General features: G+C 52.6%; 1 protein-coding gene across 1 annotated transcript; it reads left to right on the top strand.

Annotated features, from left to right (window-relative positions):
- Positions 1–5,182: 5,182 nt before the first annotated feature.
- Positions 5,183–7,956, top strand: LOC112547982. Its single transcript, XM_025191713.1, has 6 exons — positions 5,183–5,323; positions 5,917–6,093; positions 6,756–6,818; positions 7,002–7,154; positions 7,284–7,343; positions 7,516–7,956. Exons 1-6 carry the CDS (start codon positions 5,183–5,185, stop codon positions 7,525–7,527), a joined length of 606 nt encoding a protein of 201 aa, XP_025047498.1. The 3' UTR covers positions 7,528–7,956.
- The last annotated feature ends 4,341 nt before the right edge of the window (positions 7,957–12,297 follow it).

Genomic DNA, 12,297 nt, shown 5'->3' with positions numbered 1-12,297 from the left:
CTGGCTGTGGGCCTCGAGCCAAGGTAAAATATCACCCTAAAATTGAACCCAGATCTTTTTTGCTGCTGACAGGTGCTCAGCAGAAGGGTTACACAAGTTCAGCTCCCTAGTCTGTCTGATGGGATTTGAATTTGCAGTCTCCTGGGAGAAGGCTGTAAGATACTGTAGCATATGTTCCTGGATGAAACCTTCCAACTTTGCACACACTACTTAATATTCATTGCAACAGAGAATGACTCTTTAGTGAGGAAGTTAGGACATTCACCTGCATTTCAGTCTCTCCTGTGTTTAATTTTGGATTCTTTATACAAATGAAAAAAGAGGTGGGCATGTTACAAAAGTATGTGTGGCACAGCTTTTTTTTTTTTTTTTTTGTGTCAGACCACCTCTTCATACCATATACAAGGCAGACTGGCTCTCCATTGGAAGTACTGGCAAGTTAAGGCGAAGGGAGCTGAGATGCCTGGAGCATCAACTGCATGTGTGATGGGAAGTGATGATCCTGATTTGGCACCCAATGTCAGCCCATACCGTGTCCATTAGGAACATTTTCAGTGATAATGCAGGTTTTCAGGATCTGCTCCCTGGTAGAACTCCTGGCCTCTGATACAAATGTTCACTGCACAGAGCTACCCCAGTCTAGTTCATGTAGGATCCATTTCCCCTCATGCCATTCCCCAAGTCTCTCTCCCAGTATGGCAAACATGATTCAAAAGATGAATCCAGAGATTTCAAATAAGGATCCATAGTGTCAAAAATATTCTAACCTTTTTGTGGTTTTTCTGAGTTCTTTGCAACAGAATTGCTGTATTATTTTTCTGTAGTCCAACAAGTAAAAACTAGAAGTTGGCATTTTCTGAGGGGTGCTTTGAGCATAAGGGTGCTTTGAGTCTAAAAAGGTTGAGAACCACTGCCTTGCTGTCTTATGCTCTTTTTCTCTGTGTGTATAGAAGGAAGAAGCCTGGAAGGAGTGTTTTGTTCTCTTTAAGGGGTTTTCTTTTGCTTCTCATCCTAGAAGTGTCAGGACTGTCTGTGTAGCTTTAGAGGTAGTGGCAAAACAGCTGTAATACAAGCAGGGAACTGACAGAACAAAGCAACTGTAGTTCAAGCTTCAGTATAAAGGCTGCCTAAGGCCTAATTAACAAAAGTAACTACATGACTTTATGCCTCAGGATTTAGGGTAAGTGATAAACAATAGAGCTAAGACAGCTAATATCCGAGATATAGAAATAGCTGCCAGGAATTTGAAGATGCATCAGAAGAGGGGTGCTGAAGCAGCTCTAAGGACTAAATAGATATGCAATAACTCGTGGTGCACTGAACCTTTCTGGGGTAATACAATGGTGCATTACTACCACAGGTGAGGAGAGTTGAGAAGAGCCTTGCCTGCCTCTCTTGGGGTTTTTCAGCAGGGACATGCAAGTAGAATAACCCTCAGAAGTGCTGCTGATTCTGTCTTGTTTTCATTTGTATTTCAACCTGTGCTACATGTTTGCCTCATTAAGGTGCTGCCCCAAATCACTTGTCCCTGGACATTAGGATTCTTTTGCCCAATGCTTTAAAAAGCTGGGGCACCCATCCCAGGAAGACTTCTGCTTCCCCCTTCTCAGCTCCCTGGGACTATTATTATCAATTATTAATTGTTACTGGCCAGCTTATTTTCTAGACTTGGTGGAGAACAGGAGCTTCCTTTTGCCGGAGGTTTGCATCAGGAGAACACATTGATGGCCCATGTAGAAGGACCTACTTTGTCCTCATTTCCTCCCGGAGTTCCTGGGAGGCAGCAGAGATGACTGTAGAGAAGGAGTGTATTTTTCTCTTGGCTGTGAGACTTGATGGCCCAGTGTCTTGGGAGGGGTCACCAGACTCGAGGACATAGTCAGAAGAGCTGACAGGATGGGCTTAAAAGGCACCACGACAGGTTGGCCCCTGTTGTGGTGCCAACCTGCCACACCGTACCAGAGGCTGCTGGTCAATAGGGGGATCTCAGGCGCTGCCCCACCAGTTTCAAAATGACATGATCAATCATGTCATGATTATGCAGGCTGGTCCAGTCCGCTACACACATGCGCAGTAAGGCACCTTGGGGCAATCTTGCCGCCCCAATGACGCATGCACAATGGAATCACTTGACCAGTTTGAATAACTGAAATAGCTACTTGTTTAAGTGGGCAGTGGGGCACCTGTATTGTTGACGGAGCTAGGTGTGGCTTGTCCAGGGGAGGGGGAGGGCTGGCTTCCCACTGCCACATGTACTGTGGGGGAGCCGGGCACCATGCCCCTGGACGACCCACCAGGCTCTGATTGTCCCACAACCTGGCCCAGCTGGGGCTCTGTTCACAATGAATGGGACCCCAGCTGGGCTGGGTCATGGGACAATCAGAGCCCGGCAGCTCCTCCAGGGGCGCAGCACCAGGCAGCCAAGGGAGGCCCATGGCTCCCCCAGCCCCGATCTTTGCATGGGGCACAGGAGGGCTGCAGCTACGCTCTGCCTACTCCATGCCTCACTGCTGCCTTTGAAAGTGGCGTGGCACGGTGCCATGTGCCTTCCTGGCTGGACCGTCCAGTGGCGGGACTCAGATGGCATCGCACCACGCCACTTTCAAAGGCAGCAGCGAGGCATGGAGCAGGCAGAGTGCAGCTGGCAGCTGCAGCCTGCCTGTGCCCTGTGCAAAGATCGGGGGGCCATGGGTCCACCTTTGCTGCCGGGGACCACACCCCTGGAGGAGCCGCTGGCCTCTTCCTGGGGATGACACAGGGCAGGCATGGGGGTCCCACAGGCTCTGTCCCCTTTGGCCTGGCAGTGCAGCCAAGGCTGGCCCTTTTCCAGGCCCCCCCCCGCAGGAAGTGTGGAGTCAGGGCTGGTGTGGGGTGGCGAATTTACAGGGGCAGCCAGCGCTGGGCAATGACTGGGTGCAGAGGAAGGGACAGGCATAGTATACCCTGGCCCCAATCCTGGCCCTGGCTCTGCTCTGCTCCCTGCCCAGTCCCAGCCCCATTTCCCTCTATGGCCCTTCCCCCCACCCCCGCAGATTTTCCTGGGGGGTGGTGCGCATGCATGCACGCATGTATTCAGCCCCCCCCCCCAATTTTTTTTCTCCCACCACCTATGTCACCGGCCCCACCTGTCTCCGAGTTCACCAGCTGTACCTGCGCTGTACATAGCAGGAGTTCAGACTGCCCTTCCTGCATGTGTCTCATATAATGGCTGTGTTTCAGGCCTTGCAGCTCACTATGCCCATTTTCTCCTAATCCCACAAACCTCTGTTCTGGCCAAGCCAATTCATGAACCCAGTGTAGCAGCCTTTAAAAAATGGACCCACCTGAACAGAATGGGAAGAGCTGCCTGGCAGAGACAGAGTTTGTCCCCGAGGGGACACTGTAGGCTCTGAGGGCAAGTGAAGCTGTTTGGGAGCAGCCCTGTTGGAAGTGGGAGGGGTGATGTAACCCCAGAAAAGTTGTGAAATAGAGCCGTTAGCAAAAGCCGGGAAGGGCCCTGAGCTGGGATTGGCTGAGAGGCTTGGATAAAAGTGGGGAACAAAAGAAAGCGGGGGGGCTGAGGGACAGGCTGGAGACTGGATTGAGAGTCTCAGTGCAGTGGACCCTCGGAGAGCCCCTGAGGGAGGCCTGCAGGAGCAGCAGCAGAGAAGCTGCCGCAGCAGGAGCAGGCAGGGACTGCTGGTGTGGAGAACCCAAATGTGAAGAGACCTGACTGCAGCTGGTGTGGCTGGGTGAGCACAGCAGAGCTGGGGCGGGGACTGCCGGAGTCTGTCCTAGTTTCCCTGAGGGGTGAGGGGGCCCCAGGGGCAGGCAAACCCCAGGGAGGGGCTGCATTTGCCGGGGCTGTGAGGCTGTGTGGGGCAGGAGGATTGCTATAGCCTGCAGCCCAGACACTGCTCACAGCAGAACCAGGGAAGGGGGGCAAAGGCAGGGGAAGACTGCAGAGGAGCCGCTGCTCGCTGCTCAGAGACCCCAGGAGCACGGAGACGGACACCAGTGCCAGGGAGCGTCCACAGACCATGTGCAGGGACACAGACAGTCCTGCTCCCTGAGATACCCCGCCAGGGGCAGTGCACACGGGATCCCCAGTACACCATGTGCAAGTGAGAGACTGTGTAAATAAGTTCTTGAGGGTTTATTAGACAGTATATCCATGTGCTTATTTAATGATTATTTATTATGATGTAAATAATTAAATCTTGTAAATAATTTGAGAACTATCTGCAAGGGTGCTTGATTGTAAGGGGAGGCTCTCCGCTCGGGGGCACTGCAGCAGCTTCCCAGGGGGGCTGGGCAGGGCTACTGGCTACCAGGTGCCCCAGGATCCCATTATTCAGGTGAGGGCGCATGTAGCGTCTCGCCCAGGGTTACACCAGCAACTGTGGGGAGCTCTGGAGTGTGCTGAATGGGCCAGGGCCCTCTGGTCAGATCAGTGGGGGTGGTGGGGAAGGGGGTGGCCTCCTTTGCTGTGAGGGATCTGTCTTCTATCTGCTGCTGAGCATGTCTGAACCAGCTACTCCATAGCCTTGTCTAGGAGGGTTCAGACAGGACTGATCCTGCCCTGAGCAGGGGCTGGACTAGACAAGCCCTCCTGAGGGCCCTGCTAGCCCAGCTCTGCTAGGACTCTGATCTGCATGGGGTCCCACCCCAGCCTGGTATAGACCCTGAAATTCCGTGCCCATGGCTCCTTGTGCCCATCCGAGCTTTCAGCCAGTGTCTGCCCATGGATAGGAGAAGGACCCACTTGGTATTAATGGTTTGGGACAGAATCAGATCATGCTTGGACACCTGAGGCCCAGTGAGAGGCCTTTTGTAGTTGGGGGTGAGGGGGAAAGACAGGCAGGATATGGCCCAGGGCCCCTGGCCAACTGCCATGTGCAGAGCCTGACACAAAGCTGCTTTGTGATGTAGCTCCCATGTCACTCCATCACCATGGAAACCAGGGATGGGCAGGGAATAAATCTAACCACCGGTGCTTTCTGATCAGTCTCAGCGCAACCAAAGAGACTCAGGTGTAGGGAGAGGTTTTGTTTGTTGGAAATCATTAGAGTTAGGAGATTAGATTAGAGAGTTTTTAGATACTATAGTAGATAGGAGACCAGATAGAAGGAGGAGATAAAGAGTAGATACATAGAGATAGTGGAATAGAATAGATAAAATACTTAGTATAGATTTTGGAGTGATGATACATAGGGAAGAGCCTAGGTACCCAGGGCCTCGTGGTCCAAGCACTTGGCTGTTTGCTCCTATTCCTCTCCCATTTCAGACCAGCTGCTCTGGCCCGGGTGGCAGGGAGAGACGGCCAAAAGACTGCCCAGTGCGGGTAAGGGGCTGACAACACCTTGGGGTTTTGCAATGAGGTGTGAGGCTGGCATGGGAGTAGCAAAGGGTTCCTGGTGCTCCAGCCTCCTACTGCCACAATGGGGGACCATGTGCTTGTGCTGCTGCCTGGGGTTGCTTTTTTCCCACTCCCTGTGCTCATCAGTGGAGGGAGAAAAAATTATTTGGGGGAGCTGAACATATACATGCATGTGAGTGTGCTCAGCGGCCCCCTCCCCCCTCAAATGCGGCATGGGATGAAGCTGCGAGCAGTTTGTCCAGAGGACACCTGGCATGGGGAGGGGGTGGTGGCTCCCGCTGCTGCGCGCACCCTGGGAGAACATGGGGGCTTATGGCCCTGGATCTGCACAAGGGAAGGCAAGCTGCCACTGTGCGCTGGTGCCAGGGCTGCACCAGGCCTTTCCTGGCAGGGAGGGTGGAGGATGCGGTTGGGCCACACTGAGCTCAGGGCGGGCAGCAGTGGTGCTGGGAGGGGGGATAAAGAGGAGCTACAGTGAATTTTGGGGTGGCTGCAGCCCCCCTCATAGATCCCTCCCAGCACTGCCTCCACCTACCCCAGCTCTTCTCCTCCTCTAGCTGCCCCAGCTTCAGGGAGGATCTGCGGTGCAGCTGACCCCACAGCCGCCTCCTGGTAGACCAAGGCTGACCAACAGACCAGCCTGGGTGAGGGCCCCCATGTTGGTGCACCCACCATGCCAACAAAAAGAGGATGAAGACGTGGGGACCAGTGCTATGTCCAGAGGCAAGAGCCAGGTGAGTGGCTGTGAGGTGCGCCCTGGACCTTGGACGGGGGTGATGATTTGCTGGGCCCTGTCTGCTTCCTAACCTGGCACCCCCCCCGCCCCCCACTTTTCCAGAGTCTTTGCCTGCAGTCCTGGGAGGAGACAGTGCTCTGTGCCCTGCCATGTATGAACACCTGCCCTGGCCATGAGGATTAATCCAGTCCCTGTCCAGCCTTCTCTGTGCTCTTTCCTGGCTGAGCAATCTAAAATCCTCTCCCCAAGGAGTCCTTCATCCCCAGGTGCCCTGAGAGGCCAGGCTGGGACTTCTCTGGACTCTGCCTCTAAGCATCTCCTAGGGCTAGGACCTCTGCTATCTGTCTGATAGAGAAGGGGAAATGGAGACACAGACTATGGAGGGATTTGCCCACCATAGGTCCTGGGTTTGTGCAGATATGTATGCTTGGGGGGTGGGGGGTGGCAGGACAGGCATGCCCATGTGCCCTGGGGAGACATCTAGAGGAGCAGAGGTGTCCATCAGGTGGGATGTGTGCGTGTCTAGTGGGGTGGAGTGTGTACATATACACGTGAGCTCATACTGGTGACTGGCCTCTGTGTGTGCATGTGTGTGAGGCCATGTCCCTAGCAGGTACTCACTGCTCCCCACAACAACTCCCCCATTCTTTCCTTCTACAGCCGCTCCACACTGAGACCCTGAGGCATAGACAGAAGCTACCCAAGCTGGTCATGCAGGGAGTGGTAAGTACCCCAACCAGCAGTGCGCTAGGTTGGGGTGGGCCAAATCCAGGGGCTGGGGCACCAGATGGGTCCCCTGCCAGGCTCCCTCCCTTACAGGGCCCACAGATGTGAGGGGCTCAGACCCTCAGTGTTCAGCAAAGGGCACAGCTGGCACGGTGACTGTCCCATCTCCTTCTCTCCTAGGGTCTTGACAGAAGCCCTCAAAGCAGGGTCAAGCTGGAGTCTCCAAGGAAGACAAGTGTGGCCCAAAGGGACCAAGCACCCTGCACACCCCAGCGGGGCTTGGGGAGGCCAAGAGATTGGCCACGTCCTGGACTGAAGCCCTTTGCACCCCAAGTAATACTTGCTGCCCCAGTCCCCAACAACCTATATGAGACTGCGAGCCTGTGCTCATGGCTGCCATCTGCATGCAGGTGTGTGGGCCCGTGTCCCCTGTATTGACTCCCTCATCCTTCCACCCAACAGGATCTCATCCTCGAGAGGGTAGGGCCCAGAGTGACCCCTAATATGTCTGTGTGGGGAAAGGTAGGTCCACCAGCCGCCCATGCACCTGGAGGTGGGGTGAGCCGTGTTCAGAAACCGGGACTGCCGGGGGGGCCCTGTGGGGTTCCAGGGGCATGAAGGACTCAGATCTTTTGTGCCCAGGGCAGGGCACTGGTGGCATGGTGACTGTCCCCTCTCACCTGGTCCATCCTAGAGCCTGTTATAAAAGCCTACGTGGCCCACAGAGGAGCAGAGCAAGTGACCTGGATGCACTGTGAAGATCGTATTGGCCTCTCTCCTCCCAGGCTTGGAGCGCTCCCCCTGCCAGCGTCAAGCAGGAGACCAAATAGTCCTACATCATGTCTAGTGCCAAGATAAGACACCCTCTCAAACATCACGGAACACATGTTGAAACAGGAATTCTAATTATAAAAGTCTAAGTTTGTCTGTCTGTAATGCTTTATTCGCACTGTGATTGGGTGATGGAAACAGCCAATCAGAGTGCTCCAAGCATGGGGGAGCACCGCCATGATTCTAAAGCCATGCCGAGGACCGGACAGAGTGTGGGTGAGCCAGGGCCAGCAGTGCTGGCCTCGGCTCCCCCATCCTGCTCCCTGCAAGCCGCGCTGAGGACCGGACGGGTGGGGGAGCAAGGGCCAGCAGTGCTGGCCTTGGCTTCCCCACCCTGCTCCCTGCAAGAGGCAGAACAGTGGCAGCATGGGGCATTAGGTGGCGGCAGTCCATCCCAGCCCCTTTCCCGAACCCATCATTCTTGACAGGCTAGTAAGAAGTAAATGTTAAACAATGTGGGAGTCAGTGCGCAGCCCTGCTTCACTCTGTTGTTGATGCTGAATGAGTCAGACCCTTGGTTTTCATACATTACAGTTGCCTTCATGCCATCATGTAAAGATTTCACAAGGTTTAGCAGTATAGGTGGACAACCAAGCTTCTTCAGAACAGTGTTAAGCTCTGATCAACGAACCGTGTCAAAGGCTTTTGTTAAATCTATAAAAGCCATAGTGGGATATGCTTCTCTCTGCACTTTCCTTGCAGTTGTCTTACAGAGAAGACAATCTCTATGGTGGACCTTTCCGACCAGAAGCCACACTGGCTCTCAGGATAGGTTTTCCCAGCTAATGAATGGCAGCAATACTTCCAAATGGTCTGCAAACCAGTCATCATTTTTCTTAGTATTCTTTCCAAAACTTTTGCTTGCCACATTTGTACATAGTTGTCTTCAGGATTTCCCATGCAGCTGATGCAGTCTCATTCATTCTGGCTGATTTGCTATTTCTTCAATGAAAAGCTATTTCTTGATAGGATCATTGATTTGGCACAAGTCAATTCAAGGTTGTCCAGCAGTTTTATTGTGGTGGATCTTCTTTGCTTGAAACTTCACTTTGTAGCTGACAAGGGAGTGGTCGTGCTGCAGTCTACGCTTTGGAAGGGTCTTGTATGCAGGTTGTCTTTCAAATGTGTATGCTTTTTCAGTAACAAATTCAGCTGATGCCAGTCTTCATGACATTCTTCTGATGTTACCAGCAAAGGTGTTGGTCACCGATAAGTCTTGACTGGCACAGAGCTCAAGAATTCTCTGATCATTGTCACTCATACGTCCAATGCCATGCCTGCCCAGAATCCCAGGCCAGGTCTCAGAATTGGATCCAACACTTGCATTGGAGTCTCCAACTACTAGGATGGGTTCCTTCCATGGAATCCGGCTGATCAGTTCTTCCAGCTGTTGATAGAAGCTGTTCTTCTCCTCATCACTAGCCTGCAAGGTGGGAGCATAGACACTGACAGGGTTGATGAAACCCTTCCATAATCTAATGCAGTGTTGTGGTACGTATTGATACTGAAATCGATGTAGGAACACTTCACATGATGACATAAGTTAATTTCTGATAGCAAAACCTACACCATGCTCTCCTTATTCCTTCAGGTTTGCCATGCCAGGAAGTGATGTAGTCCTCTTTTATGAAGCCTGTGTCACGGAGCCAAGTTTCCAAAACACCTGCAATATAAATTCTGAAATGTGCAAGCTCATTACTCAACATAGCCATTTTCCTTAGATCTGAATCCAGATGTGAGTCATATCCAGGGGTCAGAGTCTGAATATTCCAAAAATCAATTCTGCTTATAAAATCAGTTGATCCAGGATGTAAGCAGTGAGGCAAGCCTTGTTTGACCCACCTTTTCTAAAGCCACTCTTATGTGAGGCAAGCAAGCCATCTTTAACCAGTGCTGCTTGGAAATCTTGGTAGCTGCCTCAGGGCCCTTATTCCTCTCTCCAATCCCTGTAACCATTTTGCCAAGTCATAGAGGAGCGGAGGCTGCCGTAGACCTGTCATCCCCCCTTAAGATCACAGCCAAAATCCAAAGGCCAGAACAAGTCTAGACATTCAGTGACACAGAAGTGGTAGCTGCTGCCAGAGAGCAACCTGAATAGAGCTGCTAATTGCCTGTTGCTTCAGTGTGAGCACCTTTTCTATCAGGATGAGGTCCCTTAGCCTTTCTTCAACCAAGAAATGTCCACAAAGCAGCAGAGGATGCAGTTTAATGTCATGCCCAGGACAAATGGCATGTCAGGCCAGAGGGCCACGAGGCCACATACAAACTGCCACAGAGTCAGAGAAGGGCCATCTCTGTGAGGGCAAAAATGGCAGTCAGTCTGGGCTGCACTGGTCTGTACATCTCATGTTGTACTGTCCTGGCAACTGTTGATCACCTGGATCATGGTTTACATGCAAGTGGTCTATATGACTATCACACCATAACCACCAGCGTATACACCTAGGCAAGAGGACTGAGCACAAGAGGCTGCCGTAGACCTACCACCCCCTACTCAGACCATCGAGACAGAGTCCAAAGGCCAGACTGAGTCCAGAAGTTCAGTGCCTCCATGGATGTAGCTTCCACCAGAGAGCAACAGATAGAGCTGCTGCTGACTGCTTCACACCTCAGCAAGGGCGCATTTCTCTCAGGATGATGTCCCCTTGCCTGTCTCTAACCAAGGAGTACCCACAAAGCAGCAAGGTTTTATTGTACTATATATTTATATTGAATAGAAACCTTTAATGTTTAAAAGGAAATATACATCAGACTGTTAATGATATCAGTCATTACCATTGTCATGTGATTTAGTGTTGTCACCTGTCAGTACAAAGGGTACTTATTTATTGAGGCAGATGTAATGCCAACATGGATTTGGATCCATTGTGAAAGGCCTCAGCACAGCGGTTAAGCACAGTGGACAGTAGAAAAAGTGAGGCCTATGACTGCTCTTTCTGGATCCCTGGGGCCTGGGCAGGCCAGAGACAGGAGCTCATGGGACAGCACTGGTGGGAATCACAAAAAGGGGGGCCCAGCCTCACACCCAGCCCAGCCCTCCAGAGCTGGAGCCTGTGACCATGATGTCCAACTGTGCTGAGCCCTTGGAGGCTCCAGACCAGGGCTAAGCCCTTCTGCAGGGGCTGCAGGGCCCAGGAACCACCCTTGTTTCCTGTCTCCTAGCTCTGCAGGCCAGACTGGCTCAGGTGAATGACAGCAATGGACACAGCCAGCTCCGGAAACACCTCTATTCATAAACATGCTGGTCTAAAAAAATTGACAATTGGCTTGGAGTTCAGGGGGTGGGACACACAACACATGCGACCACCTGAAAGTCTGGGCAAGGCAGGGTAGGCAGTACGTGGACACGGGGCTGGCTTTGCAAAGGCCTTATGCTACACCTGTACAGTACTTCTCAGGGAGGCCGGTGGTTTCGGAAACAAAAAAATTGGTAAGAGCCCTGGACCATTGCCATGGAGCAGGATACTGTATGGGACCACCAACCATGAGATCTCCAGCTACACCAGGGCCCAGAGCCAGCCACAAAGGGCCTAGCAAGACATGGGGCACCTCAGGCCCAAGGGAGCAGGGGGTGACCCAGGAACAAAGGGCTCCTTCCTGGAGAAGTGAGGTACTCCCTTCCAGCCTCTGCCCAGGGCCCTGGGCAGCCTCATGATCACAACGTAGAAGGCACGGTTGCATAAGATGGCCATAGCTGATCTTGGGTGGAGTTGGGTTACCATATTTCCAGGATCAAAAAAGAGGACACCTGAGTGGGGGAGGGACTGTGGAGGGCACAGTGTGATATGCCTATGCCCTACCTCTGCCCCTCACTCCTAAGCCCCTGCTCCCCCAGCCCTGCCGCTGCCCTTCACTCCTGACCTGCAGCCTCCTGCCCCCGCCAGCCCTGCTGGTGCCTCACATTCCTGAACTGTAGCCCCCTGCACACCCAGCCCTGCTGGTGCCCCTCACTCCCAACCCAGAGTCCCCTGTCCCCCAGGCCCTGCTGCACACACGCACGTACAGACACACACGCTCTCGCTTACTTGGCGGGGCCTGTGCACAGACCATGTGACCTTTCCCTCACAGCCAATCACCTTGCCCGCTGCTCCCAACACCAAGCATCCAAGTTGCTTGTGCTTGGGAAAAGCAGAGGCAAAGCAAAAACCTGCACATTTGCTTGCATTTTAAAAACCTGCCTGGGCATGAGGTCGGGGTCAAAAAGAATCATGTCTGGGAAAACCTGGACATATGGTAACCCTAGCTAGAGCCAGGGAGCCCTGGCTCCTTCCTACTCTGAGACCCTGGCCTTTCATTCCCTTACCTTTCCTGGTTCTCTGTGATCTTAACCTAAGAAGCAAGAATCTAGTGCTATTCTTGAGAGAGACTCGTATCTTTTGCTGAGGAGAACAAGTACAACCCAAAATTCCAACCTGGGAAAACCTGGACATATGGTAACCCTAGCTAGAGCCAGGGAGCCCTGGCTCCTTCCTACTCTGAGACCCTGGCCTTTCATTCCCTTACCTTTCCTGGTTCTCTGTGATCTTAACCTAAGAAGCAAGAATCTAGTGCTATTCTTGAGAGAGACTCGTATCTTTTGCTGAGGAGAACAAGTACAACCCAAAATTCCAACCAGCAGATGCCTCCAGTTCAGTACAGGCATTTA

This window comes from Alligator sinensis, unplaced genomic scaffold, assembly GCF_000455745.1.
Source record: "Alligator sinensis unplaced genomic scaffold, ASM45574v1 scaffold472_3, whole genome shotgun sequence".
Taxonomy (NCBI): Eukaryota; Metazoa; Chordata; order Crocodylia; family Alligatoridae; genus Alligator; species Alligator sinensis.
This window is presented reverse-complemented; position numbering and strand designations above follow the sequence as displayed.

Bases quoted from the DNA above. Each gene is read 5' to 3' on its own strand.
- LOC112547982 (XM_025191713.1), top strand. From the start codon at position 5,183: ATGATACATAGGGAAGAGCCTAGGTACCCAGGGCCTCGTGGTCCAAGC. The intron at 6,819-7,001 runs GTAAGTACCCCA...CTTCTCTCCTAG, and splicing joins AGCTGGTCATGCAGGGAGTG to GGTCTTGACAGAAGCCCTCA. The intron at 7,155-7,283 runs GTAATACTTGCT...TCCACCCAACAG, and splicing joins TGAAGCCCTTTGCACCCCAA to GATCTCATCCTCGAGAGGGT.